Source organism: Drosophila eugracilis, unplaced genomic scaffold (assembly GCF_018153835.1).
Source record: "Drosophila eugracilis isolate 14026-0451.02 unplaced genomic scaffold, ASM1815383v1 contig_1197, whole genome shotgun sequence".
Lineage (NCBI taxonomy): Eukaryota > Metazoa > Arthropoda > Insecta > Diptera > Drosophilidae > Drosophila > Drosophila eugracilis.
Window position 1 is genome coordinate 1,761,944 of NW_024571981.1, and position 25,441 is coordinate 1,787,384.

A 25,441-nucleotide genomic window follows, 5' to 3' on the forward strand; every position below is an offset into this window, starting at 1 on the left:
GAAAAATACTATTTACAGCTAGTTATGTGCGGTCACATTGTATTTCCAAATCGAACCGCCATTTATATTGCATCAAAAAATAGGAAAATTTGATCTGAGTGATCTATGAAGTTAAAAAATTCACGTGCAATTACTAAACAATTGTGTATTAAATAACAAAAGTTCGTAACAACTCAAGTAATCGTAAAACCATGTCGCAGTTCAATTTTGTAAGCGATTTGCAAAATGCATTGATCATGGATGGGGAGACGCGAGGACCTGCTCCTCGGTGGAAGAAGAAGCTGGAGGCGTCCCTTAATGGAAGTGCAAGTACCACCCGGTCGGTGCTGTCTGTCTCTTATAACACCAGTTTTTCGGGAGTCCAAGCGCCCACCAAAACACCGGGAAAGAGCAACGAGGGGAAAGCCAAGAAGTCCACAACAACGCCTACCAAGACGCCTGGGGGCGGAGATCGATTCATCCCGAATCGTGCAGCTACGAACTTTGAGTTGGCGCATTTTCTGGTAAGGATTTTTCACCATATATTGGTGCCAGTTTTTGCTCACAACTAAATATTTTGGGCTCGATGAGGACCGATATATCCGATATAGAGGTCAGAGATTTAATTCTTTTGTCGTTTCAAATTTCTGTCATGCCATTATTATATTTAGGTAAACAAAGATTCTGGCGACAAGTCTGAAGAGGAAAACGAGAAGGCCACTACCAGCAACAGCAACGAAAGTAATGTCCAGGCTTCTGCTCACAAGGGGGAACGGCAGAAGCTAATTTCCGAGGTGGCCCAGGTCGGCGATTCAAAAGGTGGGCGGATTTTATGCTACCAAAATAAGGCCCCTGCTGCTCCGGAAACCCACAACAATCCTTTGAAAGTTGTATACTCCGTAAAGACGCCTATATCCACAAAAAGTGGCTCACGTTATATACCCACAACATCAGAAAGAATTCTGGATGCACCTGATTTCATCAATGATTACTGTAGGTCAACAGCTAGCTTTTATTACTATAATACATTAAACTGGTCATAATAATTTTTGGTCCTTTTTAGATCTTAATCTTATGGATTGGAGTGGCGACAACATTGTGGCAGTTGCCTTGGGCAGCTGCGTTTATTTGTGGAACGCTCAGACTGGAAATATTGAACAGCTTACTGAATTTGAGGAGGGCGACTACGCAGGATCTCTTTCGTGGATCCAGGAAGGTCAGATTCTAGCCATTGGTAACAGCACTGGTGCCGTGGAACTGTGGGACTGCTCCAAGGTGAAGCGCCTGCGAGTAATGGATGGACATAGTGCCCGAGTGGGGTCCTTGGCCTGGAACTCGTTTCTGGTTTCCTCAGGCAGTCGGGATGGTACCATTGTTCATCATGATGTGCGTTCACGGGATCACAAGTTGTCCGCCCTGGCTGGACACACTCAAGAGGTTTGTGGTTTAAAATGGTCAACGGATTTCAAGTATCTGGCCAGCGGAGGCAATGACAATCTGGTAAATGTGTGGTCTGCGGCCAGCAGTGGTGTGGGAACTGCCAGCGAGCCCTTACATAAATTCAACGATCATCAAGCTGCAGTGCGAGCATTGGCTTGGTGTCCCTGGCAACCAAGTACTTTAGCCTCTGGAGGCGGCACCGCCGATCGTTGCATCAAATTTTGGAATGTTAACAATGGCACTCTCATGAAATCTGTAGACTCCAAATCACAAGTTTGTTCGCTGCTGTTTTCCCGTCATTACAAGGAGCTGATTTCTGCCCATGGATTTGCCAACAATCAACTGACAATTTGGAAGTATCCAACTATGGTGAAGCAAGCCGATTTGACTGGGCACACGTCGCGTGTCCTGCAGATGGCCATGTCACCGGATGGTAGCACCGTTATTAGCGCTGGAGCTGACGAAACTCTGCGCCTATGGAACTGCTTTGCTCCAGATCCCTTGGCGTCGAAAAAAGCGGTTTCGAATAGCAAAGCCAAGCAGAGCGTGTTTCGGCAGAGCATCCGTTAGAAGGATTAATCCTTCACTAGAACTGTTTTAACTGCCATTGGGTGAAGCTCTTTATTCACCGCCTTGAATGCTTATTTGAGAGTTATGTTTAAAAAGCGGAAGGGGAATTTTTCCATTCTAGACAATTATATTTTGCTTTGCCAATTTATTTATTCCCGTTCCAAGTTTCGATTTTTTGTAATTATGGATAAATCATTAAATGTTACCCCCACTGATATATTAATAAATAAATTTTGTCGATTACTTTTATTTCTTAGAGTTAAGTTTGTGTGCGTATAAATAAAATGCTTGACATTCTGCATTCTTGTATGCTTTATTTTGTTCTAAATACTATCGTTAACACAAGGAATTTAATTCGTTTTGGGTGTCCACTTGCTGGGATAGTAAGTACATTAGTTTCCACTTCTTGGATTTGTTTGTGAACGTATCGAGGAATATTGCATACATTTCGGGGCAGGAAAAGTGTGCCTTTGGGAACAGCAATAAAACCATGTTGGAAATTCGGGTGGTGTTAATTGTAGGTATGTGTATGATTAGTCTAAATCGTATGTACAGATTGGATGGGGCATTCAGGCAACTGTCATGGGATTGATACCGTTGTAGCTGACAAAATAGCGCGGATCACCAAAGCGATCGTACATCTGTAAGTACAAGAGGATCACATATAAAGCGGGTTAAAACTAAGTCGAAAAATAATTGTTAGGGAAAACTGTCAACTGAAACGAAAGCCACAACAAGCGATAATACAAGCAAACAACATAACAAGAACAAGTAAACAATGATGAGGGGAACATTTTTGAAATCTAGACAGAATTACAAACCTTTAATATCCATTAGAACATCGAATTCAATTTCAAATTTTTTTGCTAATATTTTTTTGATTAAAATATTTATTTTGCAACATCATTTTCTTCCTTCAGAACATGAAAACATTAATTAGATTTATCTACCTTAGTACTACAATTTCTGATTCCATTTTGTATAATAGGTTAGTTTATTGTTCACGCATACGAGCACGCACATACAAAAATTACAAACATTCAGACACAGGCATAAAAATATATAGAAGTAAGAGTAGAGAAATAGCAAGAAACATCGAACTTTACATTGGACAGCTTAAAATAATATAAATTGGTACAGTGCATTCCCTTACTAATATACAAGTAAATCAATTTAAAAATTGTTGTTCAGATAATATGGTATTTATCTATGGTTTGTCCACAGAGCTTCTTGTAAACGATGAAGCGGAATCATGTGTGTGGTTCTGTCTTTGCATCGTTTACAAAGAGCATAAATGTATTGGTTCGATTTGTTTTTAATGGGCTCTACTAAAACATAGATCCCCTAATCAATTAAGTGCGTCTATTTTCTTTACTTGCTGATCTCATATGATGTTTGCTTTTTTTCTTTTCTTTTTCATTAAATTTTTTTGGTTAACAATACATTTGTGTTACAATAGTTCATTACTCAAGTGTAACAATTTTTTCCAACTGAATACCAGTTCAGCTTGGAAATTCTTTCTTATTTATTTTTTGAACATTTTGGAAGCTGGTGGTGGCCCATTTCAAATTGTGTCTTATACTCTACGATATCTTTTCTTGGTACATTTTCTTAAGCTGTGACGCTCACCTTAGTATCGTCTAGATCTTCGATATCGCTACTGTCGTAATCACTGTCTGGTGGCGTTACGGTTTCCGCTCCGCGTTTTTCCAGAATGTTTTGCATACGCGATTTGTTCATGATGCACGCAAACTGGTACGCCGTCAAACCGGCGAAGGTGGCGGTCTCCAGGTTCAGCTTCTCGCACTCATCAAGTAGGAAATTCGCCAGATCTTCATTGCAACCCTCGATGGCAATGTGCAGCGGTGTTCGGCCCGATTTGCCCTCCTATAAAAATAGTTAAAAAATAAATTAAACACTCGAACCATTTGAGTTCAATATTCAACTTACCCTAGCGTTAATATCGGCTCCATGGGATACCAAAATGCGGAGGATGTCGATATGTCCCGCCTCGGCAGCTAAATGTACACAGCGCTCTCCTGGAATTTAAGAAAAGGATCCTTTAATTAGTAATCTGATATATTTTTAAAGCAATTTACATTTTTTTATTTTTTACTATGCCTATAATTTTAAAATATTAAAGATTCTTAATGTATTTTTATCAGATTTGAACACAGTTTTTTCACCTCAAGGTGATCTTGGGCCAATCTTTATTGAAGGTCGTCATATTAATGACCAATAATGGCACAATAGATATTTATAAATCATAATAAAAGCTTAAACGTGTTTAAAGGTTTGTATATAATTTACACACCATTGTGGATCGAAAAAGCTTGATTTATGAATGAAACTCGATCACTTCTTCGAAAGCTTTTCCTCTGTGGAAAAAAAGCTGTTTTCCGTTGTAAAACAAGTAGCGTTTTATAATACGAACAAAAAAGCTTTGATTACGACAATCACCAACTGGATGTGGAAAGAGAGGTATTCAGGGGATGGGGCCTGGGTGCCAAATGGAGGCTTTTGCCTTATAAGACAATATGACAACCCGTTGACTTCGCATTCGAGTATCTGTGTGCCCGATCGACAAGCATTGGTGTGCGTTGAAAAACCCAAGAAATTCCCACAATAAAACAGGCGAGTGACGAGGTAAAGCGGTGAAAAAAAAAATACAATAAAATAAAAATCAAACAGTTGGCGTTAAGTTAAGTTAACAAACCAAATACAAAGTTGGCTTTTTGGTTTCTGCTTCGGCAACAAGTTTGCTCAAGTTCAAATTGGTTTGACCATATAGCTTACTGATATACATATGAACGAACGAACACATACAAAAAATATTCCATAATTAAACTGACATTTTGGAAACGAATTGACTGAGTTCTGACAATATGTAAGTTGCAGTTGCTCTCGTGCGTTTATAGCATGTATATTTTTATAAAAAAAATAGAAAACAAATGTTTATAATCACTATATATACACATATAGTAAACAAGATAGTGCGAAATAAAAAATTAAATAATAAAAGCGAGTCATAGTTTTATCTTTTTCTTATTTCTTTCTCGCCTGCTTCTACAGATTCTTCCTCAATCGATTCTCTGATTTTCAGATCGAGTTGTGGTTCGCATACAGAGTATGCCTAAAAAACTAAATGAAAAAAAAAACTGAAAACAAAGGTGAATTGTTTAGTTTCTGTTTGTTTTTGTATTCCATGCCTTCGCTTTTATGGCTTTATGATTAGTTGACGTAGTAGTTGTTGTTACTGCTTTTGCCGGGTTTTTCTTTAGTTTTTAGCGTTTTTTTGCGGCTGTGCTACACGTGCTGTTGATTGACTTTCACACACAAACGGTTGGCACATTTGCATAAATCGCACACATTTACATGCCCAGACGAAGATTTCCGCTAGGAAACTTTTGTTATCTTCAATCCGAGAACTTTCTGTGATAATACACTAAAAATTCCACCATTGAATCAGTCCTAACAAGTTAGATAACCTTAGAACTCTGGAAAAACAATAAATACGAGGTAATCTCAGGGATTAAAAACCCAATTATGCACGGGAATTCGGATCCAAATCTTTTTTTGCAAAAGAAAGCGACCCAAGAAAGTCATCAGCTCTACACAGCCCAGTTTTATTTTTTTTTTTTTTTTTTTTATTAATCTCGGACTTGACAGCTTACAAAAGCAACAATTGTGTCACAAGATAAAAATAACGATGATCACATGGAGATTTTTAAGCTCGACTAACTAAAAGAGAAGCCGATGAGCTAGTAAAAGACAATCCTCGTTGTTGTTGCCTTTTCAGCACAGCAACGTGCCAATCGTTAGCATACGATTAAAGACCTATGTATACACAAAGATATTAGATATTAATAGACGAACCGGGCAGTATAAAACATGAAATATGAAACACAAAAGTTTGTTTCAAACTTCGTTTTGCTTTGGGAATTCCCCCATCACCGGACAGAAGGCTGCGTCACAAGATCCCCCGGATTATAAGCCGTCGTCTTAGCCAGCAAGTCTGAGGCGAAGACACGTCTCCAGAAAGCAGTTAGACCAGAAATAAAATACGATGATTGCTCAATAATATGATCTATACGGTCGAAAAAGGGATAAAAACTGAACTTTTCGTTTTAAATTATACAAGCAATGAAAATTTTAATTGATTCAATTGTCAGAAATATTTTTAGCACAATATTTTTATTAGTGCATTATAAACACGACTGTCAAATTCAATTTTTGTGAACTCAAAAATTATAATGTTATCACTCCATGAATATTTTAAACTTGATGTCACGTCTTAAAAAAGACAAGCATAAACAAAAATAAACAGCATGAGGTAGAGATAATAGAAACTGGAATATAAATACATTTCAACAAAGAAAAACTATTTTTTCTTAAAGATGTTATGTTTAACAAATTACAAGTTATAATTTAATACGACAAGCTTACAAAAATCCTAAACATTTCTGAAAAGTATTTACTTTGGCAGGGATTACTGTAATCGGATTCGAGTTCTACCAATTAATGACCGTTATGAAATCTTTTAGAACTGCGCATTATGGGAAATTCTATTTGCTCGACACTTGACAACCTAAACACTTTCACAAATGGCACCACCGCCCACTTGATCCGATCGCTCCTCGTACCATCTACCTCCCCTTTATAATACAACAACAACACAACAACCCGCATCCATTAACATGTACGATACGAAGTTGTTACTATTTACACAGGCGGCAAAAAAGGCAACGATATCGACAACGACCTTATGAGAAAAACCCAACGGCGCAGTTAAGAGTACTCCACAAGTCACCCGAAGTCGCAAAGTTCATAAATTTATTGACAGCGCAAATATTAAACGCAACGCTGTCTTCGCTTAATTTTAATTAATTGTGTTTATTGTTGGGGCAGAGTTTTGGTATTTCTACAACGGGTTTTTTGCATATAACATTTTTATTTTTTTTGTTTCAAATATTTATCTCTTGTATTCCCCGGTTGGCAATCTTATTTGTCCTTCAGTTTGGGTCATTGATTCATAATTATACAATTACGTTGGGGTGCAAGTATTCGTAATATTTGTTGAAGTCGGAATTGTCAGAAAGCTGTCTCCAGTTTTCCACATAAACGCGTGCCATGTGAAGTTACCAGGCCATTAGGGGAATTACCTGGCCCAAAACCCACAAAGACCCACAAGACATGGCCAATGAAATTAATGCCAACTGTCCAAATACGACTGGCTGGCAAATACCCCAAAAATAAATACATAAACAGCCAAAAGTCGGGAGAAAAGACAATATCAAATTAAAAGTTGTTTACCCCAAAGACTTCTGGGCGCCGTTGGGCAATTTATATCGTATGTACGTACATACATATCTATGTTCGAACTTTCCCAATGTGGAAATTAGATAAAGTAAAGTGAAAAACCCAGATAGCGGGCTGCAGCCGGCCGCCAAATGAAGCGAAAACAAACAGCACAATTTAGCACAATTAAAGCCATGGATTTTCCATGCCATGACGACGACGACGACTGACTTGGCAATGAAAGTGTTTTGAAAGCAACTTGAGCTCAGCTCAGTTAGTTCCCCCATGATCACCCTCCCGCCCAATCCACCATATAACTATATATATCGCTCGATCGTTATGTCAGCGGATTCGCCTTGTTGACTTTCTTTCGAGCTATGAATGCGAAATGCAAATAACACCCGACTCAACCAAAATCAGCCGGGGATCGTCAGCCACGTGTGGGACTGCACAAAAAGTTTTAAAAAAGTAGAAATTAAATAAAAGAAATAAGTAAAAAAGAAAACACGACGCAGCAATTAAGGGGCAAACGGAATTTGGGGAAAATCCCAACGAGGTCAGCAGCGAGAAGGAGATCGGCACTAGGTTTTTCTGTTTGTCAACTCAGTTGCAGTTAGGATTTTCCTCCAATGTCAGGTATTATTCATTATGTTACTTAACTTCCTTCACTTTGTTTTTATTTTTTTGCAATTAGCATGAGCTCATTGTAAGTTTCTGGTATTATTCTTACACCGCTACTCATTAAGCATTGTTTACCTTATAAAAAAGAGGAAGTTAGTGTTAAATGACTTTCGATGTGCTAGAAGTCTCTACTTTACAAGCTGTTGGTGAATAATAGAACACGGTAATTTAAAGAACCTTTAAGTCAATAAACTCGTATATCTATATCTACATAATCATTAAAATAAGAAGAACTACTTAAGATCATTCAAAGTTGACAGCTGATAAGTAATAAAATGAGCGGAACCAAAAAAGGGAAGTACACATTTCCGTTTTTAAAACTCATTTAACCTTGGCCGCAGTCCGTTCAACTGAATACTTTTTGAGTTTTTAAAAAAGTTAAAACTATAGTCACCAAACTTGGAATCTGGATTTACCCAAATATTATTCTTGAAACTCTCAGAAAAGAATTAGTCAAATTAGAAAGAAATGTTTCCGTTTTAGAAATAACCCTAGCCTTATCTGCTATTCGACAAATTGAATAAACCTTTTTACATTCACCCAAAAGCTAAGCGGATTAAGTTGATTTCAAATCTTTAATAAGGAAATGAGACAGCGATTTGAGGAGAATGAGAAATGCGATCTTTTCAGTGGGTATATCATAGTCCAAGCACTCGGCTCGTTCGAGACAGCTGCAAAAACGGGAGAGTTCAGATTTAACCTTGTGTCTCTCTGCCAATCGTTCATGACTAATTTGTTATTGTTTATGGGTACTATATGCATCGATGTAAAGCTCATTGATAGTCGACAGATTCCAGAATGTCGTAGATCTGAGATGTCAATAAATCATGAACACTCAATTAATACCAAAAACGGGTTTTTTTGTGCTGTAAGGCTGATTTAACTTGACCAATTTGCTAGGTTTCCATATTTTAGTACCAGATGCAGTCGAAAGTTCAAGATATTTGGTTTTAGAGTTGCGGTGACGGTAATTGTGCACTTATTTCTTTCCCATTCATCATATAGCCGTTTTTTATGTGGCAATTTGAATTTCCGCCAACTCATGATTTTAAAGCGGGTTTCTACGGTTTCCGAGTTTTTTTTCCAGAACACGAGACGTTTAAAGCCCATATGGTTAAGATCCCTAGTAAAAAGCGTAATATCTGAGTGGTAAAACCTGCACACTGATAATACTCAGTTATCTTTTTTAATGCGAAGGGGGACGAGGACGTTGGAGAGCGCAATTCGTTGAATGTAGAGAGTATCGTATAATCGCACGGTAAACGACCACCTATGGGGTTTTCCTCAATGATAACGCTCGGTTCCCAGTTACCAATGTCTGCTGACGATCGAACAAGGCTGGACATATCTCATTTGCTTTTTTTGTGCCAGCTTATCAGCCGGGGAAGTACGGGAGTGACTGCTCTTAATTGTGATTTCAGTTGCCAGGCCTCAGATTTCATGGGTTCTTCGTTTAAATAAAGATATGTATTAACACTAAACCCCACACATGCTGGACAAATGTGTAGTTCTGAATTTCCCTGGTTTTGGTTTAACCGGCATGTGTTTATTGCTCACAAAAAAGACCGATAAGACCAGAAGGTTTTCTGTCTTCCCCGTACCCAAGGGAATTTACCATATTATTTATTGGAATAAATGCAACATACTCTGTTTGCTTTCCTAGAAATCCATTAATCCCGGCTTGATAGATTCAAAACGTCACAGCTCCTGTACAGCAATATTTTATTTTTACTGATAACCGAATCACAATCAATCCATTTCAGGCATTTATTATCAATAATGGGAATTTCTGGCATTCTTGGTTTTCCAAAGAGCAACGCAAACAAAGTTGTCAAGCGAACTACTGAAAGAAGTCCTATGCTATTTATAGGGCCTGTCCTCGAGAGCCTTGCGTGCGTTTATTTATATAATCGGAGTCCATTTCCCAGTTGCGTGCCAGGCGCAGTAATGAGCCCAAAAATGGATTACGGCCAAGTTATGGGCGTTTGGTTGGCCCCTAAGCATTTGGCCATAATTACTATTGTGGGGATTTCCAGAAAATACAGAAATATTTTATTTTTGGAGGTGGTGGTCTCTGTTTCTTGATAACGAACCTTTCCCAATTTCCGTTTCTGTCTGTGCCTTTAATCGGCTTAATGTTATCATTGTTCTATAGGTTTTATTTGTTTTTCTTTAACTGTATTCTTTTAAAGTCTGCTCTTGCTTGGCATTTGGCCAAAAAGGAAAATGTGGCCTATTTTTGTCGCACACGCTGAAATACATTTTCAGTAGCACTTCATTTGTATTTAGAAGGGAATGTCTAAAGGCTTTAAATATAGGAATATTGGAATAGCACTAAAATTACTGACTAAGTATTCAGGAAATTCTTGCACAAATCAATGCTCAAATTTGAATGGTGATTGAAAAATTGAACAATCTTTTTAGTTCTGGGGGTGTGTTTATGCCCCCCGAGAGAGAGAAAGATGCTGACGTCAATTACTGGAGTAGATCGCTTTTAAACCATATATTCTGAGGGCCTCTGTGTTTATTTAGTAATCTGCCTCGTATACACAGAACTGCCCCCGAAGTCCCGCCCGGAATATTTTAAATTGCTTTCGAATTTAATGCTGTGGCAGTGGGAAAACCCAGAGATTTCAAATAGGCGAAATGCTCAAAAGCGTCTGCCCGTCTCGTTTCTTTTTGCTTTGTTGGTTTTTAATAGTTTTTGTCGGAAATGTCTGCGCTTTTGCTTTTGGCTAGCCGAAATATATTATGTGTCTTGTACGAGCAGGTTATATATAGCATCTATATATCCTCTATATGCGGAGCAGCTGTTTTGTGGAGCTCAAACCGGTTGGTGCTGCTTAAAGCTGGCCGACGGGTAAAAAAATGTTTGTTCACCAAATGTTTGCCACTCACGAATTCGGATTTTATTTTTGGCAAGGTTATGCGTACCAAAAAAACCAGAGAGCCAAAAAGGCCAATAGGAATCGATTAAACAAACGAAAGGTTAAAAACAAATATCTTTGATTTTGCAACACTTGCTGACAAGTTTATTAACCTTTATGGAAAAATAATTTAAGGAAAACTTTTACTTTTTTCAATAAAATAAGTATGTTTTGTGTTTAAAATTAAAATTTTACATTTTTGTTATTTTTCAAACTAAAATATATTGAAAATAAGATTCAACTTGTAATTTACTACCACAAATCGTTGTGCAACAGAAATTTTGGCAAGCATCCAATGTGCTACAATGTATGGATTATTAATAAAAATTCAAATTTAGAACCCTTCTCGAGTACTCCCACATATTATATAAAGTGTGTGGGTGGCAACCCCTCATCCCGGCTTTCGAATCGATATTTCGATTTCTGCTCCGCGAATACAGAGCAAAATCAAATAAGGAAACAAATGCTAATGATGGAACACGCCTGTCTTTACGCGTGGAAAATAAATTTAATTTAAAGTGATTTCCTCGATGCAATGCATTCGAAATTAAGACGAGAGAGTAAAACAAAGCAAATTAATTAATTTCCATTTCGACAAAAACCTTTTGTAAATGTATGTCTGATTCTCCATCCTACAAACAAATAAATATTTACCCATCCTTGTATAAAATTGTTTTTATTATACTTTGCTGACGTCTGAAACTGTGCAAATGCTCTGAGCCTTTTCCGTTTATTTTGGTTAATCAATAACGCAAATGTGGAATGGGCATGTGTAGTGGGGTTGTTGCTTTTACCATTTGACGAACGAAAATTTCAAGCGAAATGTGTCGGGGAGGCCAATGTATTTTTGGCATCTGCTCGAAGGCGTCTATATAGCCCATAACAAAATGTACATATGTACGTCTATAACGTATATATGTACATTCTATATGGTAGACGACAATGTCTCGCATTGTGGCTAGCCGTTGGCGGGACATCAAATATATATAGAGCTATATAATTTGTACACTTTTGGCACAGATTCATAATTTTCATGATAAATGCCAGAAAATGCTGGGCCAAAAATAATACTAGAACCAAAAAATTCCTACAGTTTTGGAAAGACTATGTAGTGTAGTCTGCGGAAAATTTCACTATGGTAAAGTATTCGAAGTAATAAAAATAAAAGGTATACACTTAGGTCAGATAATATATGACTTTACTTACCATCATAGTTGCGAATCTCCAGATCGGCGGGTAGACGAGCGTAGCTCAGGGAGCTGACCGCCTTGTCGTTGGAACGATGTCCGTATTGTCGGTGGGCCTCGTGGATTTCCGTGGCTCCGAACTTTTCTGTCAAGGCACGGACGCACTGCTTTTCCCCGGCGATACAGGAAAGATGCAGGGCTGTATTTCCATGACGATCGCGTACCGTGGGCTATTCAAATGAGTAATATGAGGGAATTTAATAATGATTGGATTTTAATAGCTGATAGAGATTATATGTGAAGTTAAATGAAAATATGTATTTATTTAAAGAAAATAGTAACTCCCAAATAAAGATTGTGATGAGGCCAAGATTTTTAAAGCTTATCATTTTAGTATTCGCAAAATATTACCTCAGCACCAGCCAGCAGCAGTATCCTCATGATATTCGGCTGGGCTGTCAGAGCGGCCAGATGAAGGGGAGTTTGGGCCACATCGTTCTGGATGTTGAGCAGGCACGGATGCGGTGCCATGCGAATTAACGCGGCTACAACGTCCACGGATCCCGAAATACAGGCCAGGTGCAGAGGTCTGAAAAATACAAAGAGGAAAAGATACGACATGAATTTGTGGGTTTATTTACCTGCCTCTCGGTACCCGCACTTTTTTCCCTTCCTGTACACTTGTTGTCTTACATGTGGCGGCGTAAAAACCCAAGTAAGTTAAGTTAAGGTATAGTAAGGTGAAGAAAGAAGAGGTGACCCGAAAAACCTGTTCCCGTACCTGCCCACATACCAGGAAAACCCCAAAGCCTGACTAAAACACATGTGTCAGTCGCGTTTCTCGCCTCAGACAATGGTCTTTGAGTGATTCACAAAACTCTCCCCTTAGCTCGCTCGGTGGTCAGTGCAAATGCTGGGATGTCTTTGTTATTTTGGGAAATTTTGAAATTCTCATCGGAAATACATCACGTACAAGTTCAAAGAAACTTAGCAATGATTCAAAGATTAAGCTATAAATCTATAACCGCATGAGCAGTAAGTTTAAAAGTCATTTAGGACAATAAACAGTAGCCATTGAACATATTCTTCAAATGTATGTATGATTAGTTTGTCGACTGTAAGACTCGTGAATTTGTCTTAAATAAAATTACCACTTTATCGTAGATCTTAACGTTTCCGAAAATATTAATAAAATATATGAATATTATCTGGTACTAATTAAGTAGCAATACTTGTTCAATGATTATTTGCATAATGTGGGTTATTCAAAAATGATTTGTTTTTATGACTGCCTAAATATAGACCTTCAATATTATTCAAAATTACAAAATTTATTTTGATTTTATAATAAAACTAGGAAATTATAATAAAAAAAGTGAAAGAATATGTGAACTCTGAAGGATCTTAGCATGGAAAAGTTTAACACAAAAAAAAATTACAAATTGTGATAAGCTCCTAAGTCCAAGGAAATCTCGATTTAAAATTATCTATGGGTCAAAATTTTGTTGAGGGAATATCAGAAATATTTTTCACTAAATATTTTTATTTTTTTATTATTACTGCATATAATACTATAAATCAAGAAAAAAAACGTATATAAATAAAATATATAAATTGATCTTATATACTATTGAAATAATTGAAGCCATTTGAAGGTATAGTTTTGAACTTGATTCGTCTACTCGGATTAAAACCCGATTTCGTATAGTGTTTACTTACGTGTCACCGTCGTCATTTTGCTGATAGAACTGCTCCCAGGCATTCATGATGTTGATGCTGCTAGGAGGAGCAGATGAGGTTGCTCCAGTTCCTGAGGGATTCGGATTTGTGGTGCTTGCTGTGGAGGATTGGACCTTGCTGCCCGAGATTTGGCTGCTGCTTTGGCCGAGATTGTTGAGCTGCTCGCCGCGACTGACCAAGTGACTTTCGACGGTCCATTGTGGGATGCCTGTGTCCGTGCTGTGTTTGAGTCGCATTGAATCGGCGGTGGTGTCCTGGTGGTGTTCCTCCTCCTTGTCCTGTTCCTGATCTTGGTCCTCCTCTTCGTCTATAATGCCGGAATCGAGAACAACGGGTTGTATTTTTTTTGTGTCCTCCCGGTTTTGTTTTTGATCCTTATCCTGCTGTTCCTCGGATTCGGAGGTTATCTCCTCGCTGAAGATCTGCGAGGATTGCGGCCCGGAAATGAAGCCCGAATCGCTCGTCTCGTTTGGCACAGCAAATTCCTTTTGCTTGTTAATGGCGGCCGTTTGATCTTGTGTTTTACCGCCAAATTTACCGCTAGTGGGTTGTGAGGATGAGGGGTTAGCTGTGTTTGGGGGGGCACGCTGCTCAACACTGGCAGCGCTGCAGCTGCAGTCACTTGTTGCTGTTGCCTTTGTTGCTGCCTCCGCTGCTTTTGTTGGGCTCGGCATTTTCGTGCTTTTCCGGACTCTCTCAGTTGGGCTGTAAATATATATATGTTATATACATATATATATATATATATTTATCGTTTTGAACTTTGCTTTTGAGCTTAGTCTTAAGCGCTCTCTCTCTTTCTCTTTCCCTGTCTCTCACTCACACATAAGCACGAACAGTAAGCGCTTACAAATAAGTGCGAGTGAAACAAACATATATACTTTAACGAACAAGTGAAAACGCAATAATTTTTTGTAGATTAAAGCAATTTATAATTTTTATATAAAAGTGTAGCCACAGAAACATAAAAAAGTAACGTTTTAATCTGGTTAGGTATTTTTCATTTTTAGATTCATTAACGTCTTATTCGCCCTTACACGTTCGTTTCACCCGCACACACAGACACAAACATGCACAGATACACAGATGGAGATTTTTATCTCCCTTTTCAGCTTCCTTTTTTCAATTCCTTTTTCTTTGTTTGAAATTTAAACACTAGTTGCTATGTTTTTTTTCACTACCTTGTTGGTTAATTGTCTTGCAAAGTTTGTCTTAGCACGCGTTTTTATTTTGTATTTAGCTCAAATTAATTTGTAATCTGCAATTCGCATAGTACCCGTGCACACGTCTGCTTTCTTTCAAGTTTCGATACGAATTGACATCGGGGAGCGAGCTAGGCCAATCTACATTGCGCTTATAAATGTATGTGGTATCAAAACAAAATGTGAGAGCAAGAGGCAATGCGAGAGTATGCCGTTTTGGGTTTTTTGGAGCTGTGTGGGTGTGCCCCCTTCAAAATGTTCGTGTATTAGTGAGAGCCGACATGGTTGCCAGATCGCCTACGGAGCGCCAAGTTCAAATCGCCCAGCAACAACAAAAGAAGCGAGCAGTTACAAAAACAACAACAGCAGCGGCGATATATATTTATACTTTTTACTTGCCGATCGGTGAGTTCTACAATACGTAGTGAGATGTGATGTTAAGAGCTCAGTGTGCAAAACGCGTATGAAACGTCGGGGCGACAAACATTGGGAAAAACACCCGCTTAGGTGACGGAGCGAAAATGATTTTGAGTCAGCTGCGCAGGATACTCTCTGAAATCTGAAATCGGAAGTATTTGAGAGAAATCTACCTGGTCTTCACGCCTTTTCGGTTCTTCACATTCCATCACAAAATCGTCTGAATTTCTTGGGAAATTCTTGGGTTTTTTAAACATTTAATCAATCTATACTGCATTGCTTCGGAAATAATAAGGTTATTACAACCATTCACTGATAATATTATTCAAAGAAGAATACATTAAACAAGAAACTTTAGCTAAGCGAAATCATGACTATAAAATTGAAGGGATTTCCAATGTTTGTCATCTCCTTTTGAGGGGTATTTCTTGTACTAAAAAACCAAAGCGGCGTTCATTTAATTTCTTTGGAAATTTTGCTTCATGAATTCTCCAATCGTAACCCTTATTTTGGAATTTTTACAGTTCATGAAAAGTAAAAAGTGAAAAGCACTGCTTATTAGTGTATAATCATTATAATTATCTGAAATTCTTGAAAAATAATAGGGTTTTTTGCAATTTATATTTTTAAAAAGTTATCAAAAATCTAGCAAAATATTCTAATAATTCTAAAAATAATTTGAATTACAATACTTTTAGTTTAACGGCCTTTGCAGCTATTCTTTCAGGCTTTGACTTTAATTTAATTATTTAATATTATATACATAAATACCTAGGCTAACACTCCGATTGATGTTTACATATTAAGGGTTATTTATTTGTTACCTTTGGGTTTTTAGGCTAATCGCAAATAATAAGCTTAAGTGACATTAAATAATTTTATATTTTTATATTTTTTACATCAAATTTCGTAACCCATTGCTTTATATTAAATAATTTTATTTTTGCTTTATTGGGTAAATTAAAAGAAAAAAACGTTAATTTCAAAATAATTTATTGAACTAACTATAATTAACTATCGTAACTATAATTTAAGTGACTAATAATAAAATTTAGGCAATAGTTTGGTTTCAGCAATAATGTAATGTTACATGTTATAGTTTTAATAAAAAAATAAAGAAAAATAAAAAAACTAAATGTAATTTATTAGTTATGTAAAGGATATAAAATCAAATTACAAGAAATATACAAATTAATTTTTTTGTTTCCCGTTTTAAAAACTGCGCCAAATCAAACAACGTAACGACATAGCTGTAACCTCAACAACGTAATAGCGAATGGAAAAAAGTTGGCATCACCAAGATTAGCAAAAGTAATTTTCGCACGATTCTTAAAATATTTTTATTATATTTTGAGTATTTGAATAAGTTGACGGAAAGGCATGCTAAGAAGGATGAGCTCTTATAGTGGTCAAAAACTGGCGACTGTGGTCAAGGAGCTGGAAAACTTTGCGCCAATTTCGTGGGCTGAGAAGTGGGACAACGTGGGACTCCTAATTGAACCGCACCGGGAAAAACAAATCACGAAAATACTATTAACTAATGATTTAACCGAACCTGTGATAAACGAGGCTTTGGAGAAGGATGTGCAGCTAATAATCAGTTACCATCCGCCGATTTTTAAGCCGCTGACTAGAATTACTCAGTCTCATTGGAAGGAACGAGTTGTGGCCGCCTGTTTGGCCAATGATATAGCTTTGTATTCACCCCATACGGCCTGGGATAAGGCGAATGGTGGCGTGAATGATTGGCTATCAGAGGCTGTGAATAGGATAATCAGTATCCGTCCTCTTGAACCGGAGTTGGGAGCTCCACCGGGCACAGGATCCGGCAGATTTATAGAAACCGAATTGGAGCTCTCCCAGATAGTGGAATCTTTGCAAAAACACATCAAAAACAGTGTGCAAATTGCTTCAGCTGTGAACCACCAGCCCAACACACTGATCAAATCTGTGGGCATTTGTGCCGGTTCGGGAGGATCACTGCTAAAGGGAATCCGTGCGGATCTCATTATCACCGGCGAAATGTCGCATCACGAACTACTTGAGTTTACCCATAATAACACTACCGTGCTGCTCTGCAATCATAGTAATTCTGAGAGGGGTTTCCTTACTCAGTTCTCACCTAAATTGGCGGAGTGTCTAAAGGGGACTTGTGAGATTCTGGTATCTGATAAGGATAAGGATCCTTTGGTCACCGTGGCAAAGAATTTAGACAAGGAAAAAAATATTTTTGTTGATGCCTATATTCAATAAAATAAAGCATTTGAAATTGGAAAGTTGTTTTTGATACGGTTCAAGCTGTTGATTTGTTACACATTAAAAAAAAACTTTTATATTGCCTCTTTATGAAAAATAAAGAAACTGAAATATTTAAATTCCCTTCAGTATTTATTAAACCTAAATTAATCCATTTAGGCCTTTCAGCTTAAATTAGAAATAAATAGTCTTCGATGAATTCCAAAATTTTATCTTTTTTACAATGCATTATCTGGCATTTATAAAGATTACAGAAAAACAAAAGGATTTAGCACTCTTAACGTCTAGACTTGATCCAGCTTGAACTTTCCACCCTTACTGGCGGCATCATTGCGATGGAGTTGGTAAAGCAACCGCTGCTCCAGATGTTTCACTGCAGCCACTGTTAGCACCAGTGTGTCGTGTTTAAGCATGGAATATACATTCAGACCAAATGATGGCATCAGGTTGACATAACCCAGATCATCGCTGGCCTGACAGATATTGGCAGGAAACATGTGGTCTCTGAAAATGCGAAAATAAATAAATAAAATAAATAAAACTCTATATAAAATAGAGATGTTAAGATGCCATCTAGCAATACTCACTCGTCCACAATTAGGACAGATGGTCCCCAGTTTCGTTCAGCAATCAAATCCTTGAGGAACTCTGCGTCTCCAGTGGGTATGTCCACGTTCTCGATGATGTGCAGATCGTCTTGAGCCAGCTTGACACTAAGTGTGGATGTCAGTCCCAGTACCCTTTTATAGAATGGCAGCATGTAGAAGTGGGTTGTGGGTGACCTGGGGCCGTGAACCACTCCACCGCCCTTGAGCATGGGAGATCGTAGGGAACCATGTCGGGAACGACCTCCTCCCTTTTGTGGCCATGGTTTACGACCGCCACCGCGCACCTCCGCCCGGGTTTTTGTGTGCGCCATGCTTACATAACGATACTTACGCTGCCACTCCACATTTTCCTGAATAATGTCCACCCTTGGCTGGGCGGCAAAAATATCTGGGTGCAGTTCTATTAGCCCGACCTTCCGCTCCGCCACAGCATCCGTATTCTCGATCCACGCTTGACGAGCCGTGCTTCTACTTGCCGGCAAGTAATCCGAAAAATCTTGTGTCAGAATCAATGGGAACTTTGTCGCCAGTGGAGCGGACACTGCCGTTGGAGATTCGGCATCGGCATTGCCCTGAATGCTGCTGCGACTAAACGTCCTAGCTACAGGATAAAGCACCTGCCTGGATGTATTTAAAATGTTCTTCAACATTCTGTTTTCATAACTCTTCTTCTATAAGTATCTTTCCTCTTCCATTCGCAGGGCAAGCAACTTCCGATAGCGATTAACGATAATATCGGACAAATTTAATATTGATATCGATAGGTGGAATTTTAGATTCTATATTTTTTTTTATATATTAAACATTTTATTTTTTATTGGTGGTGGGCTTAACTGCTATTGTTCAATGTAAAATATTAATTTATGCTTGTGTATTAATAAACTTCCGTCATTCGCGATCGATGATATTTTGCTTCTTAATTAAAATTCAACTACATTAATGGGCTTATAGAGAACGAGTTTTCAGTATGAGTTAAAGGATAAAGGAGAATTCAAAATGGCGACCCTTATGGTTTAAGGAGGAACTTGTTTTTATACTACCTGCTTTCCGGTATTAGAATAGACTTAGCTACAAGAGTCCTATAATTTCTTTTTAATGTGTATTCCTTTCAAGGATTTTTTCTTGAAATAATTCTACGCAGGTAAAGCACATGTACAACTGTTAGGTAGGGAAAAGAATCCTATAAATACCGAGTCAATCCGGAAAGGAGCTCAGTAGCAAATACAGTCTCAAAGATTCTTCACATTTTTTGAACATCGCATCGAGATCAAAAATATTAAAAATGAAGTTTTTGGTAAGTCCGGTAAAACGTTTCAATAATATATAAAATAACCTTTAAATTTTATTTTATTTCCAGATTTTGTGTTTAGTTGTTATGTTTGCCATTACGTCGACGCGCCTCCAGATCGGATTTGGTGGGGCTTCCGCCAAGAGCATCGACTTCACTAGGGTGGCTATGGTGGGTTTGGCCAACATCACCAGTGGCAAATATTTGGTGGATTCGGTTCCTTCGGTCAAGAATGGGTTTCCGGTTATTTTAAATCAATGAAATAATTTACAGCCTTTAAAAAATAAAAAACTTAAATTCTTCAGACCAAAAAAGTTTTAATTATTTTTTAACATTTTTCAAAGATGTGAGTTTTATTTTTATTAAAATATTAATTTTGCATAAGTCTTAATACCATATTTTTGGCAATTATGATTAAGAATTTGATCAAAAACTAGTTTTTGGTGAAAATCTTAATCATAGCTACCGTACAATTTTATAGAACCCATTAGCGCTTGCACATGGGCAGTAACTGATCTCCTGCTCCTCAAACTGGCTCCTTGATGTGGTTGAAGCTGCATGCGATGAAGCATACCAATCCGATGTATCCTGTCCAGGCGTTTGAGCATCACTGTGGCAATATATGGTTTTCGGAATTTCGCCACAGCTACAGCTTTCATTTTGGAAACGGAAACTGGAGTCATAAAGGACTTTGACATCACCATCGTCGATTTCTTTGGGTGCACATGGACAGCGGAATTGGACTGCTGAATTAATCACGGGAATCTCTTGATCTTCCGAAGGCGGACAAGAGCATTCTGTTGCTGAGGGAGCTTTCTCTGTTTTTAGATTAGACTCCTTAGCAGCTTTTGATTTTCTGCACCACCCAAAAAGTCTACTACTTTTTGACGATTTATGGTTTCCTTCTTCCATTTTAATTTTTTCATTTTTACCACCGAAAGATTTTTCCTGCGATTTAGGCCTATCATCCTTTTGACGTTTTTCAGATTTTTTAAAACAGAGAAATCCAGTCGACTTTTTTGATGGGGTTGCGTTTTTTTGTTTCTCTTTCTCTTTTGGGTTTCTTTCCTTTTGCTTGAAACATGAAAATTCTTTCGATTTTGAACAGTTCTTCTCGTTTGGATTTTCTGCGGTTTTTTTCTCATTTTCTTTGAAAAAGGATAATCCACTTGATTTAGTTTTTTTTTCAGACTTTGAATTGTCTTGGGGAGTTTTTTCCTTTCGTTTTAAACAGCTAAATCCACTCGACTTTGATTCAGTTTTCTCTTCCTTCTGCAGTTCGGGCTTTGATTTACTTTCGTCTTTAGGTGATTTTGTACAACAACTGAAGAATGATATTTTGGATTTTGTTTTTCTGTTGTCTTCATGTTCTATAGATTCGACACTTTGACAATCACACGGAGGACTGTATTCTTCAGGTATTATTTCACATCTACAATCAGAGGATAATGCACTCGCAGGGATATTTTCTTTGCTTTGAGTAAAGTAATCCGGGAATGGACATTTCTCAATGCATTGTGCAGGTTTATTTTTTTCTTTGAATTTTTCGAAATTTTCCAACATGTGCTTATCATAGCTATTAAAAATGGGGTCGGTCACTAGGGGATTATGTCTGTTTTTAACAAAAATTGGTGCTGATTTACCAGGCCTGCAACAGATGATTTTACTCTCTTTTAAGCTTTTTTCGGATTTGGTCTTTATTTTTTCTTTAGCATTACAAGGAGTACAATACTTATTGATTTCCTGACGATCTCTTTCAAGTGGAACATATCTCTGGCACGTATTGCAGGTCTTTGGTCTAATGTGACCATCAACGAAAAAATCTGATCTTCCACTGCGTTGGCGGCTATTATATTTTCGTTTATTCTTACATATACGGAGATCGGTAAAGAGAACTCGGTGATGATGAGGGCAATCAGAAATGCACGATTCTAGATCATCGGAATCGTAGATTTTGTCATATGAACTTCTCTCTCGATCCCTTTTTAATGGTCTACTTTGAGAACATACTCTATCAGAATTATTTATATATCTATTCTCATTCCGATCACAATTTTTATGTACCTTATCTGGACAATGTAGGTTCCCACACACTTCTTTTTCATATGGTGATTCTTCGTAATTAGTATTATTGGCAACTTTTCTCAACTTATCTTGGTACTTTGGGTGATCACACACTTGAAAATCATTAGCCATTTTCTTTGTATTTTTGATAGTCTGATTAGTTTGGCGATTATAACAATCTTCAGGGCATAGCTGTGGCTCTTCTTCGTATTCTACGTTCTTATTTTCTAGATTCTGTGTTTGAAAGATTGGATCGCTTTCCATTGTAGCTTTTGGAGTTTTTCTTTGATACATTTCTCTTCTTTTGCTTTGTGGTTTTTCTTTTGATAGTGGTTTTTCAGAATTAATTTTACGGGAGCTATTCGCCTTATATCCATTTTCATTTTTCGTCCTCTGTATGCTTTTTTTATCAGGACTTTTGGGATGCTCACATAACTTCTTAACATATTTTCTTTCAGAACCCAATTTATCCGCTTTACTTGTATATTTATTTTGGTCCCCATTTGTGAATTTTCGTTTAGAGCAGTTTGTATTTTCACAAGCTTTAGAAATGTGGTCTTTATTTTTTTCAAATCCTTCATCCCCAAATCTCATACTTTTTTCGGGAATCTGCCTATCCTTGCTCGAATTTTCCTTATTTGACGAGTTTTTTAATCTATCAATGCATTTGGGATTTACGCAGGCTTTTACAGCATTATCTGATTGCTTATTTCGATTGATTTTATTGGCAACAAATCCTTGATTAGGAAGTCGTTTAGCATATGAATATGCCACAGCTTCATCCTTTTGCATTTTTGGGTATAGTCTTGCGGAATCATCAATGCTATCTTGCTTCGCATACGTTTGGTTTTTATCGGAATTTTTATATATATGAGGTTGGGTTGGTTTTTATACATTTGACTTGGTTTTATACATCCCTTTATTAATCTTGAATTATTGTTTATATTCTCTTTATTGCTAAATCTGTGAAATCTCTCACACTCACTAGTAGCTTGAAAAGATTCTTTATTAGGGTTCGACTTTATGACTTTTTCTTCAGATTTTTGATGACATTTAACTACTGTGATTCGAGGACCTGTTCGACTTTTATCATCTTGATTGGGAAACATTGTACTAAAATTGTAGTTTGATTGGGACCCTACGTTTTGATAAGACTGATTTATGCTCTGATTCAGAGGTCCATTATAATATAATTTATTTTCCGAATAATTGTAATTTTCTCTGGTTCTACATCGGCCACCCCATTCACTCGGGTTCTCTTGTCTTCCAGAACCTTCGGCGAAATCTTGTTGATATGATGATTTTCCGTTGCTGTGAAATGATTCTTTTTCTGGACAGTTTCGATTGCGACACCTACCTGTTCTGTTTATATTACCATTTACTATATTATTTTCGGGACAATATGGATTTCTGACAAAATTATCATAATTATGGGCCGTGCCACCCTTTTGAAATGGGATTTCCTTTTGATTGCAATAACAATCTGGATTGCATCTTGTTAAGCCATTCATCTTTCGATAAGATATAACTCTTTTCGACATGGGGTAAATTGGATTCTCCCACGACCTTTGGGCCGGTTGTTGACGGTTTCTGTCTCTACTAAGTGTGGGTCTATCGCTGTCTTGGAATGTTACTACACCTCGGTTGTTTGGTCCAACATCTGGCTTATACATTCCTTTATATGGGCAAAATTCGGGTCCTTTGCACGACACGGAATCGCCATCAGGGTTGGCCTCGGGAAAGTCAATTTCTGTTTGATAGGATTGAGAGTTATTTGACATAGGGTAATATTGACCGGTCAAATGTGGACAATTTGAGTTATCACAGATTTGTAAAGGCACCTGAGCATTTCTTTCTATATTCGACACATTATTGTCATTGAGTGTATAGCTTTCTGGGTCGATTGTTTCGCTATTTGGAAAGGCAACCATTTCCCTATGACTTTGTCTTCCGGAATTGGTTGTTCCTTTTGAGCCCTGGCTATAAGCTGAATCGGTAATTGGTTTTCTTTCAAAAGCATTCCCTTGAAAGATTTCAATTTGAGGATTATTTATATTGCACTGAGCATTTATACATGGTCGATTAAAGGATTGTCTTAAGCTTTGATTGTTATAATCATCAATGGGGTAAGTGCTGTGTACTTGGGTATGATTTGCATAACTAGAGGATTCGTTAAAGGATTCCTGGTTTCCATACGGTTGGCTTTTTCGATCGCTTATTTCGATAGGGTAATCATATTCGGATCTTCTAGATATTATTTCGTCCTTACAACGTACCTCCACATTGGCTGGGGTTGGGTCGTTCTTAATAAAGTAATTTTCAGGCAAAACTCTACTTTGATTTGTGTTATTTTGATATGCATTTAGTGATGCTTGAGGATTACTAGCATTATTTTGAAATTCGGTTCTTCTAAATATTCCTTCGTTCTTATAAAATTCCTCCACATTGGGTGAGGTTGGGTCCTTATTAATGGAGTAATTTTCAGGCAGCGCCTTCCCTTTGGTTTGTGTTGATTTTATATACATTTGGTGATGCTTCAGCATGAATAGCATTATTTTGATATACCTGTATATTCGTTGGCCTATCGACACTGGCTGGGCTTGCGCCGTTATTAGAGGAGACATTTTCATGCCAAGGTCTTCTTTGAAACATGTTGTCCTGATAAATGTTTTCTGAAGCTTGAACACTATTTGGATTGGCTTCATTATTCAAGGGAAAGGGACTTGCTAAATTTGAATACGTATAATAATTCGTGGGAATATCACCCATAAATTGTTCTCTTTGACTAGTTTGGTATAAACTCGTTGGGTTTCCAAAAGTACTCATAGGTCTATGTATTGTATTTCTCTCCGAATGGGAGTTTACTTGCTGATAAGGAACATTTTGTGTTGGACTTTGAATATATTTATAGGCGTCTTGATATGCCGACTTTTCATTATTATTTATTTCAAATCCTTTTCTTATATTTATTTGTTTTTCCAGTCCAGTCACAGTAGCTTGAAGAATATTTAATATTTCCCTGACATCACAATTGTCATTATTAATAGTTGATGTTTTTGATTTCACCTGTTTATCCTTACCAGAAGGTGATGATGATTTTTTCACTGATTTTTTTCGAGGACAACAAGGACTGCAACATCGACTACAGCACCTGTAGCACCGACAACTTTTCCGTTTTCCAGTACGAATTGTCTTTTTAGTTTTTGGAGCATTCCGTTGCTCTACAAGCTCTATAGAAGTAGATTGTGGTAGAGAGTACTGTTCTTCGTAAGATTCAATGACAGGGGAAAGAGATGGTTTCTGCCATTCTTTGTTCTTGGGTATGTCCGTTTTGATTTGGTAATTTCGTAGACTTATTATTCATTTGCCGTGGTTGTTGGGACTTTGAAAATATTTTATTTGATTTTTCTTCCCTGATATTTTCTTCATTTCTTCTTATTGTATGCCCTACAGCTTCATGTAAATTGGTTTCCGCTCGACCGTAATTATCTTCATGGTATTCAAATAAAGAGGAATTGGATTCTTTCAGAATTAAGTGCGTAGATTTTGGATGTTGTCGTTTAGTCTGCACTTTACTATGTGGGACTTGGCTTAATTTTTCTTGCTTGACATTTTCTTGAATTGGAGCTCCTATATAAGATCTCACATAATTCGATTGCCTTTGGTTAGCTGGTTGAACTAGCTTGGTTGGTGTTGATATGTAAGGCGTTTCCTGAAAGTCTATATAATTTCCGTAGATTTTTGGTGTTATTAATGTTTCAGATGTCTGAGTAATAGCTTCAGA

The 25,441-nt window shown here is 37.4% G+C and overlaps 6 protein-coding genes across 6 annotated transcripts; 2 read left to right on the top strand and 4 right to left on the bottom strand.

The window, feature by feature from the left end:
• The first annotated feature begins 38 nt into the window (after positions 1-38).
• On the top strand, positions 39-2,288 carry LOC108114301 (cell division cycle protein 20 homolog). Its single transcript, XM_017225607.2, has 3 exons — positions 39-503; positions 651-972; positions 1,043-2,288. The coding sequence occupies exons 1-3, from the start codon at positions 192-194 to the stop codon at positions 1,987-1,989; spliced, it is 1,581 nt and encodes a 526-aa protein (XP_017081096.1). The 5' UTR covers positions 39-191; the 3' UTR covers positions 1,990-2,288.
• On the bottom strand, positions 2,284-15,156 carry LOC108115125 (NF-kappa-B inhibitor cactus). Its single transcript, XM_017226798.2, has 7 exons — positions 15,004-15,156; positions 13,802-14,527; positions 12,494-12,671; positions 12,102-12,312; positions 3,940-4,028; positions 3,619-3,876; positions 2,284-2,630 (listed from the first exon to the last, which is right to left on the bottom strand). Exons 2-7 carry the CDS (start codon positions 14,494-14,496, stop codon positions 2,559-2,561), a joined length of 1,503 nt encoding a protein of 500 aa, XP_017082287.2. The 5' UTR covers positions 14,497-14,527; positions 15,004-15,156; the 3' UTR covers positions 2,284-2,558.
• Positions 15,157-16,704: 1,548 nt separating this feature from the next.
• LOC108102974 (NIF3-like protein 1) lies at positions 16,705-17,713 on the top strand. The gene has a single exon (XM_017208321.2). The coding sequence runs from the start codon at positions 16,822-16,824 to the stop codon at positions 17,692-17,694; it is 873 nt and encodes a 290-aa protein (XP_017063810.2). The 5' UTR covers positions 16,705-16,821; the 3' UTR covers positions 17,695-17,713.
• Positions 17,714-17,889: 176 nt separating this feature from the next.
• On the bottom strand, positions 17,890-19,037 carry LOC108102913 (39S ribosomal protein L4, mitochondrial). Its single transcript, XM_017208197.2, has 2 exons — positions 18,285-19,037; positions 17,890-18,201 (listed from the first exon to the last, which is right to left on the bottom strand). The coding sequence occupies exons 1-2, from the start codon at positions 18,953-18,955 to the stop codon at positions 17,982-17,984; spliced, it is 891 nt and encodes a 296-aa protein (XP_017063686.2). The 5' UTR covers positions 18,956-19,037; the 3' UTR covers positions 17,890-17,981.
• Positions 19,038-19,937: 900 nt separating this feature from the next.
• LOC108102843 (muscle M-line assembly protein unc-89) lies at positions 19,938-22,519 on the bottom strand. Its single transcript, XM_017208076.2, has 2 exons — positions 21,658-22,519; positions 19,938-21,586 (listed from the first exon to the last, which is right to left on the bottom strand). The coding sequence occupies exons 1-2, from the start codon at positions 21,696-21,698 to the stop codon at positions 20,056-20,058; spliced, it is 1,572 nt and encodes a 523-aa protein (XP_017063565.2). The 5' UTR covers positions 21,699-22,519; the 3' UTR covers positions 19,938-20,055.
• LOC121530064 lies at positions 22,344-24,362 on the bottom strand. The gene has a single exon (XM_041818460.1). The coding sequence runs from the start codon at positions 24,360-24,362 to the stop codon at positions 22,344-22,346; it is 2,019 nt and encodes a 672-aa protein (XP_041674394.1).
• Positions 24,363-25,441: the final 1,079 nt, after the last annotated feature.